The sequence below is a fragment of the Bos indicus x Bos taurus genome, chromosome 9 (assembly GCF_003369695.1).
Source record: "Bos indicus x Bos taurus breed Angus x Brahman F1 hybrid chromosome 9, Bos_hybrid_MaternalHap_v2.0, whole genome shotgun sequence".
In the NCBI taxonomy this organism is placed as follows: Eukaryota; Metazoa; Chordata; class Mammalia; order Artiodactyla; family Bovidae; genus Bos; species Bos indicus x Bos taurus.
This window is the reverse complement of record NC_040084.1, coordinates 95230570-95251186: the sequence shown is the minus strand read 5'-3', so window position 1 is coordinate 95251186 and position 20617 is coordinate 95230570. Positions and strand designations below refer to the sequence as shown.

Below are 20617 nucleotides of genomic sequence, written 5' to 3'. Positions count from 1 at the left end.
TAAATGAATAGTTATTTTTTTCCACTGACTAATGCACTAAAGTTTTAAGCACATGTTAGTATCATAATCGGAGAAGGCAATGGCAACCCACTCCAGTACTCTTGCCTGGAAAATTCCATGGACGGAGGAGCCTGGTAGGCTGCAGTCCATGGGGTCGCTAGGAGTCAGACACGACTGAGCGACTTCACTTTCACTTTTCACTTTCACGGGGAGCCTGGTGGGCTGCCATCTATGGGGTCGCACAGAGTCGGACACGACTGAAGCGACTTAGCAGCAGCAGCAGCAGCAGCAGTATCATAACAGTTCCTTTTTAATCAATTAATATCTCTGAAAAGATGTTGTATACTGATGATTTAAATATTTTGTTTTTAAAATGATTAGAATTAAATAAACTAATCCTGCACTGAAATACCCTTTGAATAATCTTGCTGTATCACTCAAGTCCTGACTCTACTCCAAATGAGCAATAAAGGTCATATCAATATTTCTTACAAATTATGTACAGAAAAACCAGTTTTCATTTCATAGATGTCACAGAGGCACAAAGGGCACTTTTAGTGATTTTTCCTGTTGTTGTCCGCATCGTGGTACTGTCTGCATTTAAAACTGTTGTAAAAATTCTGGTGGCTCACAGATCACATCAGCAGAGATCAGGAGGGACCACGTTTTGTGAAAAACTTACTTTCAGCTGCTAAGAGGAAGTGGGATCTATCTACAATTTGTATTCAGAAGCAAAAAGAAATCTTCTCTCTTTCTAGATTAAAAACAACAAAACTTCAGGATGGAGGCCAGAGGCAAAGATTTCACCCCTCTTATATCTACATGTGCTAAGACCTAAAAAATGCTAAGTCTTCTCTTGGGGCTGTTTAGGATGTACCAACCCCACAACGAGGACTTCAAGTTCATTTGAAATCATGGCTTAAAGTGTCTAAGAAAATACTAGGTCTGTTAAAGTATTTAAGACCTCCTTTAAAAAACTTAATATATAAACAAACATTACTCATAGAAATCTAAAGTCAAATATGTATTAGGTGAAGAATTCTCACTTCACATCAAACTACCTTCTAAACAGGGCAATTTCTACATAATATTCTTTTAAATAGGAAAAGATTCTCTTACATGGAAAAGTATAATTATAAAACTCAGTTCGCCTACATTTTAAAATCTAGTATACAAAGTGAAGTGTTCCTGTATTAGGACTATTAACATCAGTAGCAAACACTTGAATATTCCAGTTATGTGATAAATATTTTTTTTCCTAATAGAACATTCCAAAGGAGAAACTAGTGGTTATTTTTTATAATTGAAGGTCAAGCATAATACTGAAAGAATAGGTTCCACTTGTAAGATTGTGTCTGTAAATCCTTTGAAGCAGAAAATTTGTTTTTATAACTCTACTTCTCTCCCTTCTATTGTAAAGGATTGCTCTCCTGTTTTCTAAGTTCACGAGCATCACTGGATAACCTTGGCAGAATAATTTAATCATAGTTTGTATCTGTCATGGCCTGGATAAACTCTACAAAGTAATGTTCCGAATTTTATGAAGCAAGTTCTTGCCTTCATGATTTTTTAAAAATGCTAACTTGTGTCCTCATTGAAGGCAATGAGCCTTAGAGTTTCCCTCCTGCGGCTACAGACTTCCTAAAATGTAATTCTGGGATGTTCATCATGAGTTTTTATTGGGAGGGATGTCACCAGGATGGTGAACTGTTGTTCCTGACTTCACTCCTCCATACAAGAAGAGTAACTATTAATAACAACTATGCACTATACACTGAGTATCCTAGTGAGGCCGTGCACCCCTCCCCCCACCCCCGTACCATGGAGACCAAGGTCTGCAATATAGTAACTGTGGTGCATCATTCACTTACAACTCCCGTGTAACAGTTAAAAAAATGAATAGGGGTCTTAGGCACACTGGGGAAAGAGGAGAATTCCAGATTAACTCTGAAAAGTCTGTTGGCACAGGATTAAAAGAGTTCTCATTACTATAGAGAAGAGATCAAAGAGCTGGAAATAGAGGGGCCAGCTATGACACAGGAAGAAAAGAGGTAAAGAATCTGAGGGCGGGTGGTCTGTGAAGATGCCATCAATCCTATCCCACTGCCCTCGGGCAGTACCACAGGGATACATGCCAGGCAATGGGAACACTGAATCTTCTGAAAATCCTGACACCATGGCTCTGGGGCGCAATGGTAAAGAATCCTCCGGCCAATTCAGGAGACGCAAGAGATGTGGGTTCGATCCCTGGGTCGGGAAGATCCCCTGGAGACGGAAATGGCAACCCACTGCAGTATTCTTGCCTGGGAAATCCCACGGACAGAGGAGCCCAGTGGGCTGCAGTCCACAGGGTCGCAGAGTCAGATGTGACTGAGCACACAAACACGCACAATCTTGCAAAGAGTGCTCTCAAAGGAACCACATGGATTTTCTTGGTAGAGTATCCTAGCAGCTAATACCTGTCACTGAGTTGAATTTTCTATATCATGGATCAGGATTAAACCAACAATGATCACATTCAGGAACTGTTTTGGGATTTGAGAAAGAGGAAGAATTCAGTTATTAGGATCCTCATTCAAACTGTTTTCTAAAGAAGGGATACCACAGAACCTAAAAAAAACAACAATCAACCAGCCTTAACTAATGAAAGATTCCACACAAGTGTCAATAGATTTGAAAAAAACAAAAAATTAGACTTTGTGTAAAAGAGTTATGATAAAAAATGTATGCAGGGTCCCCCCAGGGCAGGCTCTGTGGGGTAAACCAAGAATTCCTCTCATGTCTGTGTGGCACCCGAAGATGGGAGGAGACACAGAGAGTCCTCAGGCGAGGCCAGGGCTGGATCATCCCCAGGTGCCAAGGCCGGGGGAGCTGACTGGACAGAAGAGGGGCAAGGGCAGAAGGAACAGCCTGTGTGAAGGTAGAAAAGCCATGTGAGCTCAGGAAACTAGTCCACTAGGGCGAGTGTGAAGGAGGCAGCTGGGCAGAGAGAAGCCTGGAAATGCATGAGGGCTTGCAGGATGAACTGACACCTTCCCCAAAACCCACACAGTTGTGTTTAACGAGTGTAAAACTCTCACAGAGAACTGGAGACAGTAAATCAGCAGACAGAGAAGTCAACGCTTAAGAGAGTGGACAGCAGACAGGTACATGGTAAGCGACAGAACAGACCAGAGCCAGCTGAAGCCCAAACCTGCAGCGGAAAGCACAGAAGAAAGCTGATTCCACCTCACCTTCCCAAAGTGGACTGGCTGACGTCTTGAAAAGGAACGGCTAAACCGCCGCATCTCCTCCCCTCCCAGGCAGACGAGTGCACGTCTTACTCTCAGAAGGGGCTGAACAGAAGGCGCAGACAGAGCTCAGGGGTCTATGGTGAAAAACCCAGCAATTCAATGATAAAAGTGAGTCCAGTTCAGCCACCAGGTAAGGCCCACAGGCAGCCAACCTCCAACACTGCCATGGTAGAGAAGATAGTACAAGACTCTGAAGTCCAGATGGGTCTTCCAAGCAGAAGGACAGGTTCACTCACTACCCCACCCCCCAGGCTTTACTTTTTAGCATCCACATTACAAATATGAGGGGACAACCAAGGATCACCACACATTTGAGAAAAGCATCTAATATGAAAAAGAAAAGCCAAAACCAAACCAGAAAGAACATAGAAAAGAAAGACAATGAAGAATGCAGAAGAATACTTCAAAAACTCAACATCCTCACATTGTTTTGTCCTCCATGAAATAAGAATTATATATATATATATATTAAAAAGAACAGATCATAATCTAATCAGAAAACAAAAATAGAGCTCCAAAAAGTTAAAAATGTGACAGCATTAATTTTTTCGAAGTCAAAGAAAACTTGGAGTATATAGCTCAGCACATCACCTAGAAAATTACATTAGGCAAAGAAAAGAAACTGGGAGAGAAAAGAATTAAAATCAAATCATCAATCTAAAGGACACCTGAATAATAAGATTTCCTGAAAGCGAAAAGAAAATATCACAGAGCTATGACAAGTCCTTGGAGGCAAAGGATGAGTTGGAAAGTGACCACCATGTTCCAGCCAAACCGGTGAGAGAGACAAAGCACATCTTGAAATTCACAACACTGACGACATGTTCCACCAAAATGAAGGGACAAACCACAGAAATACAGGTGCTGGTCCGAGATAAACAGAGGGAGATGAAGGAACGGGCTCAGGCTCCAGGTGTGCTGCAGGCCGAGAGCAACCGGTCCAGGCTGAGGGCCCAGGAAACAAGTGAGTCAGACGTGCCGCTTGGGGTAGTGAAACACTTCAGAGGAGCCTTTCAAGTGTTTGGAGAGCGGAAGGATTAGTTCGTGATTGGTACACTGACAACCAAGCAAATAAGTCAGGCAATTTGACTAATTCTGGAAAAAGCAAATGACTGCATGACGATGGCAATGCCACCCTGGCTCTGTGATGAGTCACGTGTGCCCTCAGCAGGAAGACTGAGCACGCTGGGTGGGCGGGATGGGGTGGGGGCGTGGGCGGCCATGGAATAGGGGGAGAGCCAAGTCCTCATCTCCCAGGTAGGAAGTCAGTGGAGAACACCCGAGGCCGAAAAACATCAAGCTGGCAAATAAGCCCACCACTCAGAAATCTGGAGGGAAACAAGCAAAAGTGGTGACCACGGGAGCAGGAACCTGGGAGCGGGAGGGATGGCACCAGGAACTGAAAGGTAGCTTGTGTTTTGTGTTTTTAAAAAATATTAATTATAAACCTAGCGCTACTATTTGACTTTTAAGAACTACAGCTCTTTAATAAAAGTAAAAACAGGAAGGGAAGCTAGAGAGGGACCAGGGTCACACCCTGACATCACCTCTAAACTCATGGGGGTGGGGCTGCCCTGGGCTCCTCCTGGTGTTCTCCGCCTCCTCCCCGCCCCCACGCCGAGCCCCCGCCACCCCCTGCCCCAGGAAGGCAGCCACACCCAACTCTGTGAGGAATACACCCGGTGTGCAAGCCACTGCTGCGGCCAATGGGAACTTTCTAGTGACTTCAAAGAACTGAATAGCCACTCATTCCCTCACGGGACATGAACCAAGAAAAAGGCAGCCCGGCTGGCAGAAGCAGCCACTGGACACAACAGAAGACATCAGCCCGGGGAAGAAGTCATAGACAAGGAGAGTTGGGAAGAACTTGCTAAGTTGCTAAGTCACGTCAGTCGTGTCCGACTCTGTGCAACCCCATAGACGGCAGCCCACCAGGCTCCCCCGACCCTGGGATTCTCCAGGCAAGAACACTGGAGTGGGTTGCCATTTCCTTCTCCAATGCATGAGAGTGAAAAGTGAAAGTGAAGTCGCTCAGTCGTGTCCGACTCTGTGCGACCCCATGGACTGCAGCCTACCAGGCTCCTCTGTCCATGGGAGTTTCCAGGCAAGAGTACTGGTGTGGGAGCCCCCAAATCCACCAGCCCTACTCCAGAATTTAGGCATGTGGAGCCTTAACTATCTTCCCTGGTGTCAGCCTGAGAATAATCATCTGTAACTTTTCAATACAAGTAAATAATTCCTGGCAATAAGGTATTCAGGAGGTGGACTCAATAGGGCTAAGTGACTAAGCAGAGGGTACAGACAAAGGAAGAAGGAAAGTTGAGCACAAATCTCGCCTGGTGTGGAGATGATCAGCAACAGAGGCGCAGGGTGGGCGTGGAGACTGACTCGGAGCACGGACCACGGACCACGTGGAATTCCAGCGGCGGGGGGCGGGGTGGGGTGTGGTCTGTGGGCAGCCTGGGCTTGGTGCAAAGGACAAGAGGGAGACGGGAGCACAGCAGAGCTGGGAAGTTAGAGATGCACATGAGGCAGCAGAAGAAATTACCCCGAGGGCAGGAGAAAAGCGGGGGAAGGCTGAGGCTGAAGCCCAGCAAGAGAAGAGGAGTGCAGGAGCCCAGGGCGGCTGCTGGGAGATGACCTTCAGCCAAGGGAGGAGCCCGGGGAGAAGATGTTCCAAGACCCCAGAGCCCGGGGGCAGGCAGCTTGAGAAGATATCGGGGGAAGCTGGCAGGATAGGCCAGCAGTCCAGGACTGGGTCCAGTGGGAAGGGCAACTGGCTCGGGGAGGGAAACCGCAAACGCCGAGACGGAACAAGCCCTGTTTGATCAGGGTCTGCGCTGACTGTGGAAACACGTGTTGCTAACTCGCCTCACCAGCACATGGCTTTGACATCTGAGGTCCCTTAAAAGAAGCCAAACACAGTTGGCGCACCCAGACCATCACATGCCTCTCGAGGGAGCTGTGACAGAGAAGGGGCAACTGAGACAAGAATGGGACAAGGCCACCAGCCTGAGACGTCCTCTGCAGAACCCTGGTCCCTGCCCCAGAGGACTGGTTCTGCGAGCTGCTTTCTTGCAGTTCTCCCAGGAAGGGCGGAAACTAGGGAGAGTTTTCTTCTGGTGCTTTTCTGCTCAAAACTGTGACCACAAAATTCTTTCTTCATTTAACCTAAATTTGTCAGCTCCAAGTCTGAAGCTCTTTCCTCTGTCCTGCTCTTGCGGGCACAGATCCTCGGTGTCCTCTGAGGAGAGGGGTGTTTGACCCGAGACACAGACTGGATCGCCTGCCAGCACGCCTACCTTTCCTAATGGAGACACACCTCAAGTTCTCCAGAGCCAGCTGAAAGGCTCCGACAGTGAGCGACACTCGGCCAAGGCTCAATGCGAGTTGGCTGCGTATCTGTAAATGTTTATGTCTGAAGAGCCACAGTGTCAACCCACCCAGACCACCCCCTCAAAAAACTGAAAAAAAAAAAAAAATATATATATATATATGACAAATAGGAAAATACTAGATCTCAAAATCACTTGTTTGTAAAACAGTACTGCTTGTATTTTAAAGAGTTAACAGGAAGCAGCCTAGAATCGCATCACAATCAGAACTGTCTCAAGATGAGAGAGTAACAATGACATATATACATGACCATGTGTAAAACAGATAGCTAGTGGGAAGCTGTTGCACAGCACAGGGGGCTCAGCCTGGTGCCCTGTGATGACACAGAGGGGTGGGATGGGGGTGGAGGGAGGCTCAACAGGGAGGGGATATATGTATACTTGTGGTTGATTCACGCTGTTGTCCAGCAGAAACCAACACTGCAAAGCAATTATACTGCAACAAAAACATAAATTAAAAAAGAAAGATGTGGCGAGGGGTGGGGGGGCATCCCAGAGGCTGTTTACATCAAAGACAGAAGGTTATTAACTACATTACAAACACTACACTGTCTTCATACTCTTTTTCCATGAATAATTTTGAAACCAAGCAAGAGATATGAAAGAATGACCGAGACAGAGGGAGGAATGTTTCAGTTCAAACATGACCCACAGAGCATCCATTCATTTCTTCTCTGTGTTGAATTCCTCCAAGGTCGGCAATATTTTTTGAAAGGCCATGGACCACTTTGCTCAAATGAAACTTCATCCATTAGCTCCAAATACAGACCGACAAAAACAGTCATCTAGACTGAGGCGTGGGCCAGGAGCCCAACCACCTGCAAAGCTGCTCTGAGGTCCTGCCGACCGGCCAAGGGAACCAAGTCCATGGCCTCAGCCGGGCTTCAAAGCCGCAGCCCATCTCCACTCCATCCTGCCCACGCTGTCTGCTACCTCAGCAACCACGCTGGACGCAGCACATGACGCCTGTGGGCCTGCCTCCTGGAGTGGCCCAAGGCCCTCAAAGGCAAGCGGGCATCTCACCCACTGTGTCCCCCGCATCTCCAGGCCCCATGCCTGTCACACTCCAGGTGTGCAGTCTGCTGGGGTCATATGGTTGGCACAGCTCACGGGGGACCGAGACAGGAGCCTCACGGTTCCATCACTCTAGGCGAGAGAAGAATGTGAAGCCGAGACTTCCTCTGACATAGTCTGAAGTGCCTGCACATGTGTTCCCTCATCTGGTCATTACAAAAGCCCTGGGAATTAGGCAGGAAATAATTCACACCCCTCTTCACAGAGGAGGAAACTGAAGCAGGGAGAGGTTAAATGCCTGTGTGCAAGGTCACTCACTGGGCCACGGACGCAGCTTCTGAGCAGACAGCAGAGACAGGAGAAGCCTACAGAAATAAACCAATTCGATAAATAAACCCAAGTGCTTCACGGAGAAACACACATATGCTACTGGGTAATCAGATGCCTCTAGGGGAGGGTGAGGGAAGAGACTCAGAAATTCAGAACAGACTACCTTTTGTAATTCTCACAACACAAATTTTGAGAAGAGGAAAAAATATTGAACATTTTTACTTGAAAAAACTGTAAATATGAAATACACAGTGACTACATGCAAGCAATTCATTAAAAAAAAGTTCCCCCCAAATTTATGGTTTCATATTATACTTTACCAAAATTAAACTGAAATCTTGAGTGTGAAATGTCCTGGCATTTAATGGATTCTGCTGTACTTGGAAAACACAAGTTTTATATTTACAAAGGTTTTACTTAAAAAAATAAGTAAATAATCAATATATGATTTTATTAGGTTATTATATATTGTCTTATCATGAATATAAAATAGGCACATTAAAGGAAAATTTGAAATCAGGTTTTAAAAATGACCCAGAGGCGTATCGGCATAAAGTTACCACCTCCTTGCGACATTTTAATTAATTTCCTTCCAGTTCTTTTTACAAGATGGGTAGTTTCCTTTGGTTGTTTTATGATGTGGTACTCACACCATACATACAATTTCGTTATCCTGGCTTTTTTCTTAACACTATATCACAAGAGCCCTTTTAGATTATACATCATCTTTATAACCACAATCTCTAACTTACTGAACTCCAATATGATCTTTCAAGTGGTTATACCACGGTTTACTTAACCATTTTTATACTAGCAGACTGCTGCCAAACTTTTACTATCATAAATGCTTTAATGACTACAACTTTTATTTTCTTCCCATTTTGTTTTAGATAAATTCCTAAAGCATATTACTAGATCAAAACAGATGATAATTTTTAAGACCTGCTTAAAAATTGTATTAAATTTTTGCTTCCTCAAAGATCTAATGCATATTATTACAGGCAATGAATGAAAATATGTATTTAATTAAACTCTTATGAATGATCAGTAAAATCATCTATATCACTTTTTCTGTTAATAAGTGGAAATATACCCTCACTGTATAATTGTGCTTTTTTCCCCCAGAACACATACATGGTGGGAACACCATGATTACTGACAAGCTGAACCTCTTTTGTGAATAATTTATGTCCATTATCCATTTATTAATTGGCTCTTTCTGTAGACTTTAAAATACTTTTGTATGAGTATTTTGTATAATTACATTCTTAACTCTGTTTACAATACTGACGGGGAATATTATTTCCTCAATCTATGGTTCACACAAAATTTTTGTGTCGGTTGTTACTTGGGCAAGCTCAGTGCTCTTTTCCTTTGTGACTCTTCACGAGCCTTTTGAGGTGGCTCTTCCCCACCCTCTCCCTGTGTTAATACTTACTGCCTTTCCCCCTCAGCTCACGCGGTTTGAACGTGACACATCGCGTGCAAGAGGTGTTACCTGCTGGTCGTCAGGTGTCCATATGCCACAGGTGATCTGACTTTCCAAGTTGATCTCAGATGACCAGTGTCTTTGTCCACTGACAGAACCAACCAGGACAAACCCATCTCGATATGAGATCAGTGCTTGCGTCCCATCGTGGCTCCACGTGAAATCGCTCACCTTTGGGACACACAGACAAAAGGAGTCAGCTTGTAATCTGAAAGGGAAAGCACTATCTGTAGGCATTACCTGAGCCTTTGGCTAAAATCAAGATGGCCTTAAACAGACACTATACTACGTTGTATGTATTTTAACAGTAATATATAAAAGACACTGTTTGGAAAGCATACGCCAGTGCATGCTAAGGGCTTCACACACACGTTACTTCATCAAGCCCATGATAATACCTCCCACAGAGGACATATAACTCCTCCCTGGTCTTACAGAGTGGCCAGTGGCAGAGCCAAGACCGTCCCAGGGCTGTGTCCCAGCATCCTTGCATTTAAACACTGTTTGGTCTATGGCCTCCCCATTATATTAATAGATTCTCCATCAATGTCTCTTGGTCACTTATCAAGAAAGCAAAGGTTATGGATGGTTTCTGATCATATGTTTCTCAGTCTTGCTAACATTCCCACAATCAAAATGAGAAATAATCTAACCAGAAAACATTACTTATACTCGTGTGTTGAGTTCTATCAAATGCATTTATTCAAATGACCACACGTTTTTTTCTCTTAATCTATTACTACAGTAAATTACTTCTCAGTTTTATGCCATCCTGCATAGCTACAAAAAGCCCAACCTGGAGATAAAGTATTGCCCTTTGAAGCTGAAGTTGACTTGCTTATGTGTTTGGAATTTCTACATCTACATCTATATACAGGAGTGAGTCAAACTCATGATTTTTTTTTTAATGTCTTTGTTTGAATTGATTAGGGTTATGCTGACCTCTCAGTTTGAGATGGACGGTAGTCCCTTTTCTTCCATGGCTGGGAAGAATTTGTATAAACCAGCCTGACCTGTTGCCTCAAAGGCCAGTGGAACATGCCTGTGAAACCATCTGGCTCTGCACTTTTCTATGGGAAGATTTTTAACCATTGCTTCACTTTATTTAATAGTGTTAGCACCAGTCAAACTTTCAAGCTTTTTACTTCTTTTTCAGTCAATTCTATTACAAAATATTTTCAGGAATATGTAAGTTCATTTAAGTTTTCAAAACTCTTGGCAAGTAGTTGTTGATAGTACTCACTATTCTTTTAAATACCAACTTTACTGAGCTATAATTTATATGTAATGAAGCTCCCTTTGGCAGTCAATTCCCTACCCTCACCCTTGGTCTGAGGCAACCAATGATCTAATTTCTGTCACTAGCTGTTTATTCTAGGAACTTTGCATGAACAGAAGCACACAGTATGCTCACGTTTGTTTATGACTGGTTTTACTGAGAGTAGTAACTTTGAGAGTATTCTGAACTCTTGTGTGCACCAGTAGTTCATTCCTTTTTATAGATGAGCAATATTCTATTGCATAAATGTGCCACCACTTATTCATTTCTCCAAATTGATGGGTATTTGGGGTTGTTTCCAGCATTGGGTTATTTTACAAAACTGCTGTGAAGATTCATGTGCAAGACTTTTTGTAGACATATGGTTTCATTTTTTCTCGAGTAAATACCTAGGAACGGAATTAATTGCTGGGTCAAACGTAAGTGTATGTTTAAATGCATAAGAAATTACCAAACTTTTCCAAAGTGGATAAACCATCTTACACTCCCATTAGCAGTGTGAGCGAGTAGGTCCACACCTCACCAACACTTGATGCTGCGTCTTTTATTTTAGCTATGCTAGGTATATAGTGGTAGGACACTGTTTTTAATTTTAATTTAATTCCCGAATGACTAATATGCTGAGCGTCATTTCATGTGCTTCTTGATTATTTGCACATCGTCTTTTAGACCCTACCTGTTCACTTTCCCTGCCATATATATTTGTATATCTGTTCATGTTTACCTATTATAAATATATACATACATATGTAAATACACACACATACATACATTCACACACATATACATGTGTCTTTTACTTTACTTTGATGTAAAAATTCTAGATACAATCCTCTATCAGAATATATGCTTCAAGAAATTCCCCCCACTCTGTACCTTGCCTTTTCATTTTCTTATCAGTCTCTTTCAAAAAGTAAAAGTTTTAAATTTTGATGAAGTCCAATGTCAAGTTTTCTCTCTTATGTTTCAGGTTTTTTGTATCCAATCCAAGAAACCTTTACATAACCCAACACTGCAAACCCAAGTTTTCCAGAAGTGTTATTTAGTCGGTAAGTTGTGTCTGACTCTCTTCGACCTCAAGAACTGAAGCATGCCAGGCTCCTCTCTCCTTCACCTTCCGGAGTTTGCTCAAATTCATGTCCATTGAATCAGTGCTGCTATCTACAATTTCATTCTCTGCTACCCTCTTCTCCTTTTGCCTTCAAATTTTCCCAGCATCAGAGTCTTTTCAAAGGAGTCAGCTCTTTGCATCAGGTGGCCAAAGTATTGGAGCTTCAGCTTCAGCATCAGTCCTTCCAATGAATATTCAGGGTTTATTTCCTTTAGGATTGACTGGTTTGATCTCCTTGTTGTCCAAGGGACACTTAAGAGTCTTCTCCAGCACCACAGTTCGAAAGCATCATTCTGTAGCGCTCAGGCTTCTTTATGGTCCAACTCTCATGTCCATGACTATTGGAAAAACCACAGCTTTGACTATATGGACCTTTGTCAGCAAACTGATGTATCTGCTTTTTAATATGCTGTCTAGGTTTGTCATAGCTTTCCTCCCAAGGAGAAAGTGACTTGTAATTTCATGGCTGTAGTCACTGTCCACAGTGATTTTGGAGCCGAAGAAAATAAAATCTGTCACTGCTTCCACTTATTCCCCTTTTATTTGCCATGAAGTGGTGAGACTGGATGCCAAGATCTTAGTTTTTTGAATGTTGAGTTTTAAGCCAGCTTTTTCACTCTCCTCTTTCACGCTCATCAGAGGCTCTTTAGTTCCTCTTCATTCTCTGCCATTAGGGTGGTATCATTTGCATATCTGAGGCTGCTGATACTTCTCCTGGCAATCTTGATTCCAGTTTGAGATTCATCCAGCCCAGCATTTCGCATGATGTACTCTGCACAGAAGTTAAGGGTGACAATACACAGCCTTGTCGTACTCCTTTCCCAATTCTAAACCAGTCATTTGTTTGAAGTTTGGTTCTAATTGTTGCCTCTTGATCTGCATACAGATTTCTCAGGAGACAGGTAAAGTGGTCTGGCATTCCAGAAGCATATGCTTTTACATTTATATCTATGTTTCATTTAGAAGTTAATTTCTGCACAGAGTATATGGTAAGAATCAAGGTTCTACTTTTTAAATTTTCAGTACAGATATTCAGATTTTCTGCACCATTTGTCAAAAAGACTATTCCCAGTATGTCAACTAGACTTACTGTGGTGATCATTTCCCAATAGATACAAAAACTGAATCTTTATGTTGTACATCTGAAATCAATATAATGTTGTATGGTATCATACTTCAACTTAAAACAAGACTTTTCTTCCCCTTACTGAATTATGTACGCATCTTTTATTTACCTTTGATTACCTTGTAATCTCTACCTTATCTATAGTTATGTTCAACTTTTCATTCATAAAATTATTTTAGGTTTTATCTTTCTTTCTCTTACTCAAGTCTTGCCAGCAATTTATCAGTTTCATTGATTTGTTTCCAAAGAACAAATTTTGGGGGATTGAACCTGGGCCCAGGCAGTGAAAGCACTGAGTTCTAACCACTGGACCACCAAGGAATTCCCAGCAATTTCTTATGTTTTTGTTATTAACTTCTAACCCATTCAGAAATTACAGTCTGTAATCATGACACCTACCAATCAAAATCTGTTTTTGTTTTATTAACATCCTAAAATCCAGGGTGGCAAACTATGGCCAGTGGGCCAAATCTGCCCTGCCACCTGTTTTTGAACAGTCCAAAAACTATAGTTTTAAAGGATCAGGGAAAAAAATTAAGAGAAGACTATTTTGTTATATGCAAAATTATATAAAATTCAAATTTTAGCATTCATAAACAAGCTTTTAATTTTATCAACAGAAACTTTTCTGGTTTCCTTTCTTGTTATACAGTACTTATATAACATCCTAAAGTGTGATTCCTAGTCCACAAAGCCTAAAATATGTACTATCTGCCCCTTCAAAGAAAAAATCTGTGAAACCTTAGAACATGATCAATTTTTGTAAACATTCAAATGATCCTTGGTTCTCTAATTGGTGAATTCAGAAACTAAAAATGTCCATTAGGTCAAGCTTGTTAACTGTGTTGCTCAGATTTTCTAAACCTTTGCTGATTCCTTTTGTTGTTGAAACCTCTCAGTATATCAATGAATTTATCAATCTTTACTTTCAGTTCTATCAATTTCCTTCATGAGTTTTGATATTATTATTAAGTACATATATATTTAAAATATCATCTTAGTAAACTACACCTTTTATCATTATGTGGTAGCACTCTACAAACTAAACATTACTTTCTATCTTTAAGTCTATCTTATCTGAAGGTAGTATTTGCTATCCCAGCTTTTTTTTTCTGGATACATGCTTAATATATTTTTTCATCCTTTTAAACTTGTACACGTCAAGGTTCAGGTATGACTCTTAATAAAGACATGGCTATGTTTTTAAAAATGCAATCAGTCAAGCATCATCTTGATTGGTGAAGTCAGTCCATTTACATTTATTCTAATTAGTGGTATTTTGATCCTGTTTCTATCACCTGAATTTACTTTTTCAGTTTGTGTGTGCGTTAGTCGCTCAGTCGTGTCTGACTCTTTGTGACCCCATGGACTGTAGCCCACCAGACTTCTCTGTCCATGGGGTTTTCCAGGCAAGAAGATTGGAGTGGGTTGCCATTTCCTTCTCCAGGGGATCTTCCTGACCCAGAGATCAAACCCATGTCTCCTGCATTGCAGGCAGATTCTTTACCATCTGAGCTACCAGGGAAGCCATTTGTATTACCTTTTATATCTTTTTTAACCTAAAAAGAAATTGGTATCTATGATTTTCCCTGTTGCTTATACTTGGAAATGTTCACCTCCTTTAAAATTTGTAGCACTACTAGATTTATCACATTTCAGATAATAATAAAATAAATGAACAAACACAAAAAAGGACATGAACTTTTTGCTGTTTCCCCAGACGGAGTTATAGGTTATCAGCAACCAGCATGTTTCCATTACGACCATGGCAGAACTGTGTGAGATAACTTCTCGACTGCTCATCTGAAGTTACTGAAAAAATGCTGTTTGCTTAGGAAAACTCGGAATTTTGGTTTCTCCGTCCTTATGTTCCAACCAATTAAATTATTTAGTTTTTCTTAAGGACCAAAAAGATTTTTGACAGACAACACATTAATTCTGCAATAAAATTTAGAAGTCCTTTCATTTTGCAATGATAACACTACTTATTTACATGCGGTTTAACTCATTTATCTTTGTATAAAAGGAGCAGTTTCTTACTAGAGGCTAAAACATATAGCCAGTGATAAGTCGCTTCTCTGAGATACCAGCAATGTTACAATCACAAAAAATTGGTAATACAGAATGTTTATCGGAGAAGGCAATCGCAACCCACTCCAGTACTCTTGCCTGGAAAATCCCATGGACGGAGGGGCCTGGTGGGCTGCAGTCCATGGGGTTGCTAGGAGTCGGACATGACTGAGTGACTTCACTTTCACTTTTCACTTTCATGCATTGGAGAAGGAAATGGCAACCCACTCCAGTGTTCTTGCCTGGAGAATTCCAGGGACGGGAGAGCCAGGTGGGCTGCCATCTATGGGGTCACACAGAATCGGACACGACTGAAGCGACTTAGCAGCAGCAGCAGCAGCAGCAGCAGCAGAATGTTTATAGAAACTAATTGGGAGTATTAAATTAGGTCAGCACAGAGTGATAAGTCTATATCAAAACTGGGAAAACAGAACCAGGGGAAAGGAGTTCCCCATGCTCTAATGGAAACAAGCAGAAAGCCCTTCTTTGCCAGTCTTTCTGAGGCAGAGGCTGCTGCATTCCTGCCCTGATGAAAGCGAGCAGCCTGACAGCCCCTGCCCAAGGCAGCCTTTCCTCAGTCAGCCCGAGACCTGTGCCTGGCACAGCCGGCCTGTGACTAATGCTATAACATAATGCAGGCAACGCCTCCAGACTCATTTCTGAAATAAAGGACTCACAATCGTTTCCTGAAAAAAGGAGTGATGAAGCTTCACTTGGCTTCTGCCAAATGTTTGGTTACTTCATGACAATGAAAGGCACACTACATAACAAAGATCACCTGTCATTTCTTCTCCAGAGTCTCACGGCTCTCTGGCCAGACTTCAAGGACGGGCCTCCTCCCCGCAGACACTGCTGCCAGCGCACAGCCCTTTGCTCCCTCCACCAGTGAGTCATTGTCATCGGAGCGTGATGCTTCTCAGACAAGACGTGGCCCCAACAGAATTAAAAGCAACTGAAACTCCCCCAAATGCAAGCGCTTAACCATACTTGCTCAGTGGGTTCTGAGGTTTGCAGAATCAGAAGGCCCAAGAGCAAAACTATATAAAAATCTGGATCAGATCACAAGATACAGTGGTTACTTTGGATCAACCTGAAGGGCACAGGCTTTTGTGAGATTCTAGCTGCTTCTAGATGTTCTCTGGTCCATGGAAGCCCATTCACCTCCAGCTCTGAAGTCATCCTCTCTCATTTCTAAAACCCTTTTTCTGTAGCGAACTCTCAATGAAAAGAAAAGCCAAGGGACGACGTGGGGGCAGAGATCACACAGCTACCACCAGAGAAGGCAGAAGCCTCGCTCCTCATCACTAGGACACAGTTCGGCAGCACCCTGGGGCTGATGGTGGTGAAGCCTGAGCTCTATGTACATACTATGAGCACGTGCGTTTCTGCTAAAGAGAAAACAGTTTATCGTCTGGGAACAAGACAGAGATTTGGAGTCAACCCTGGGTTCAAAAACTTCCCCGGGTGGCCTGAGTGGCCTGAGTCCTTTTCTTTGTTAACTCAGAGTAACATCTGCCCAGCAGGGTTCCTGTGGAGACTGAGGGAAGGCCAGCACCAAGTGACACCCCGAGGTCCCCCTTGCTGCCTTTCTCTGAGTAGTGCTTTGAAGACCTTGTGTTGGCCAAGGCAATCGCTGGGCCCTTCTAGGGAAAGAGTTCACACTTCAATGGATGGGAGAACAACAGCACTCTAGAGACCTTCATGGGCAAGTTCAGAGAAATCTGCACTGGATAGAAAGCCGTCAACAGTTGCTGCTTCAAGGCCTGAAGCTGGTCTCTGGTGATGACTTCCTGGTGACTGTTTAAGGGCAGGTACACCCTGGGGTTGAGGTCTTTGGGTGTCAGCACCTCACAATGCTTCAGGCACCATCCCAACTCATGGGGTCAACCACCACATCCAGATGGTGTCAAAACATTTTCTGTATTTAATCCTATGTAATCCTCTGAGTAGGGTGTCCCTGGTAGCTCAGTTGGTAAAGAATCTGCCTGTAATGCAGGAGACCCCAGTTCAATTCCTGGATCGGGAAGATCCCCTGGAGAAGAGATAGGCTACCCACTTCAGTATTCTTGGGCTTCCCTGGTAGCTCAGTTGGTAAAGCCACCTGCAATGTGGGAGACGTGGGTTTAATTCCTGGGTTGGGAAGATCCCCTGGAGGAGGGCATGGCAACCCACTCCAGTATTCTTGCCTGGATAAACCCATGGACAGAAGAGCCTGGCGGGCTACAGTCATCGGGTCGCAAAGAGTCGGACATGACTGAGCGACTGAGCACAGTCCTCCTAGTTATCCCTGGAGGCAGATACTGTTACAGTCCCAAGTATACAGAAGAGGAAACTGAGGTACAGAAGTGAAGTGTCTCCTACAAGGAGTCATGACTGAGAGGCTGACTCCAGAGCTCACACTCGTGACCACAGGTCTACCTTCTGGTGACGTGAACTTCTCAGGGCATGGAGGTCTCCACATTTGTGGCTCTATTTCAGGTGAGTTAGCAGGCACAGGGTGGGTGCCATCTCTTCCTTCTTTCTCTCACAGGGGGATATAGGAAACTGATAAGGCCTTCTTAGATCCCGTCAAAATTAGTACACTGACCTTACCAACTAAATAAACTCACAAAAACAGAACATTGTGCTTTTACTGGGAAGTAGGTTTGCCTCCTGTGATGGTATCTACGAAGTTTCTCAGCCTAACAGTAACTGCTGATAACAGGTTCATTCCCTGCAATTTTCTGTCACTTCACCAGTCTGAATCTCTCAAAGTTGGTGAGCTCGTAGCTTATTTAAGCAACAGCTGGGAGGAGAGATGGTAAGAATTTGTTTCCTTGGAAATGTACAGGCAGTTGTGAAGACTATCCCTACAGAGTCAAACAGTCTAAGAAACCCCTCGTCAATAAGGTCCTGTGAGGACTCTGGCCTGGCAAATCCTCGGGTGGGACCCGAGTCATTATGCACCTGGGACGGGAGCTCCATGCAGCCGTGCTCCCGAGGAGAAAGAGCCAGGGTGGCGCCATCAGCCACCGGAACACACCAAGGGGTTTAAAGCAGCACAGCTCGGCGGATATCCCAGGAGCAGTGGTTCCCCACAAAGCGGAGACAAACTGGCACCGGAAAGGAGGGGCTAAGCGCCGACCACAGGTGGCCCCCCTAACTGGAACCCGACAGAGCGAGGGCTGAAACTCGGCCTGAGGAGCAGGTGCTGAGAACGGCACGCGGAGTTCCCCACGAGAGCACGTGGAACATGACAACGTGGGGAAACACCTTTGCAGGGGCGCAGAGACGCCCGTGCCAGGAGCACTGCAGAGGGTTCGAGTCAACAGGGAAGCACAACACTGATGGTGCAAAACGACTTCGCAGACTCAACTGAAGCTCAGAACGTGGAGATTCTCACGACAGCCGCAGGCTGGAAGAGACGGAGGCGCCGTCCTTCCCCTCCAGAGGAAGCTCGAGGAGCAGGCCCTGGCTTCACTCACCCGCCTCTGTCCAGCCCCAAGGTGCCTCCCGCTGCTCACCTGGGCACCTCGGTCATTGACCAGCTCCACAGACCACCGGCCCTCGTACTGGATCCATACGAATATCCCGCCATCCGCGTCGCATGTGGCCAGCTTCTGGTACGGCTCGTTCCACCTCACCAGCACAACCTGGAAGACGACCAGGAAGACATTTACTGCAGGGAAGGAGCCCGTGGGCAAGGAAGCCATTTACAAAGTTATCAGACCCAGAACTAAAGAGAAAGTGCGGTCAAAGAAAGGATTCAAGGAGGACGGCAGGAGGGAGGAGAGGGCTGGGGGGCAGATCAGCAGAGGGAAGGATGGATGTGTCTCAGGGACTGGCCCACGTGTCAAGACTTCTGACAAACAGTGGGCATCTGAGCAAACCATAATAAACTCCAGCACGAAAAACGGCCACCACCATGAAAACAGAGAGCAAGCCAGGGCCTGCCTGTACCCGCCCGGCCTCCCGCAGCACCAGGATTGCTCCTCTGATGGTCCCGTGTGGTGGGAAAGCAATTTTCTCAAAATTCATTGTGTATCTGAATCGGAGGCTCTTTATTTAGCATAGGAAAAAAGAAAAGGTGGGACCTATTTAATCTCATTTTTTCCCCTAAGTGAAACTTTCTATGTCTTTTCCAAGACTACCTTATTTCCAAATAGTTCAGCATCTAAACATGCCAATTTGGAAAAAAATACACAGCAGAAATAAGTTGCTTGTGATTTATCACAGAGAAAAGATGAAGAAATAATCAACTTCAAAACTGATGCATGTAAGAACTTAATTTTTAAATTTGATAACTTCTGAATCTGGACAAATCATTTTCATCTTTCTCAACTATCACTCCCTCAGCTAAAGGTGGACCCTGCTAGGTGGTTGGTGGCATTGGCCCTCACAGAGCCCAGTGAAACCTGCAAGGACACGGGGCTATCAAATGGTCACAAGAAGACACAAAACCAGCACCTGGGGTCACTGGGGGCAGGTTCCAGAGTGTGGCCTGACCCGCCCGTGCTGGTGACTGAGATTTCATTCATTCAGCTCTTTTTTAAAACTCTGCATAGAGAGCTGAAAGGCTGCAATCTTCTGAGACCTGGCCATCATCAGCCAATCTAACCTAGTCAGTGGCCCCCATGCCAAACGGATACAAGCTCTCCATGGATGCAGGCACTGCCCACTGCCTGCCACTGGCCCATCTGACTTTGTCCCTCTGCCAGGACTGCCTGCCTCGCTCTGTTTGCAGCTTGGCAGGTGCTGCCCTCACCGCCCACCCCCCAACTCCTGTGCCCACGGATCCAGGCTCCCTCCGACATGGAGCCCTGGCCACCTGAGGGATGGGTGGAGGCACCCTTGCCTCTGAACACTGATGTGCAGGAATGCCGCGAGCGTGCCAAACAGCCCCATGTAAGTTATGAGTCTCATTCGGCTATAGGTTTGAACAGTGGCTGAAAACTATTGCAAGTAGGTTATTTTCAACTCCCAAAGGCATTTTAACAACAGCCAATAATACTGACTGACTGCCTATTACCAACTGTTAGGTTGCGAAGGTAGAAGTTAAGAAATCCTGGTCCGTGTGGAGTTCAGTTCACTGAACAGACGTCACATCCTGCTCTATATGCAGAGCTGGGAACATATGACAGACAGGAGGTGGATGGTGAGGAGCAACAAATCCAGACCCATTATCTTAAAGTCTAGTTTCTAAAGGGGCTTCCCTGGTGGCTCAGCAGTAAAGAATCTGCCTGCAACTGGATCCCTGGGTCGAGAAGAACCCCGGGAGAAGGAAATGGCAAATTGTTCCAGTACTCTTGCCTGGGAAATTCCATGGACAGAGGAGCCTGGTGGGCTATACAGTCCCCTGGGCCACAAAGAGTCAGACACGACTGAGAGACTAAGACTTCCACTTTTAATTTGTTCTAATTTTTAAAATTCTGTATTTAAATTACTGATCCAATTCTTAAGTGTCTTTAAACGTATCAAATGTGTCATAAAATTTAGAATTTCCAAGCAGCCAACTTCATAAACTTCTTTCA

The 20617-nt window shown here is 44.1% G+C and overlaps 1 protein-coding gene across 4 annotated transcripts in view; it reads right to left on the bottom strand.

Moving 5' to 3' along the window:
* Positions 1–20617, bottom strand: part of TULP4 (tubby like protein 4) — a 199192-nt gene that overhangs the window by 48069 nt on the left and 130506 nt on the right. For all 4 annotated transcript variants that reach the window (XM_027551944.1, XM_027551945.1, XM_027551946.1 and 1 more), the window contains 2 exons: positions 18611–18739; positions 9531–9692 (listed from right to left, as the gene is read on the bottom strand). In XM_027551944.1, coding sequence (XP_027407745.1) covers positions 9531–9692; positions 18611–18739 — 291 coding nt within the window. The remainder of the gene's footprint in view (positions 1–9530; positions 9693–18610; positions 18740–20617) is intronic.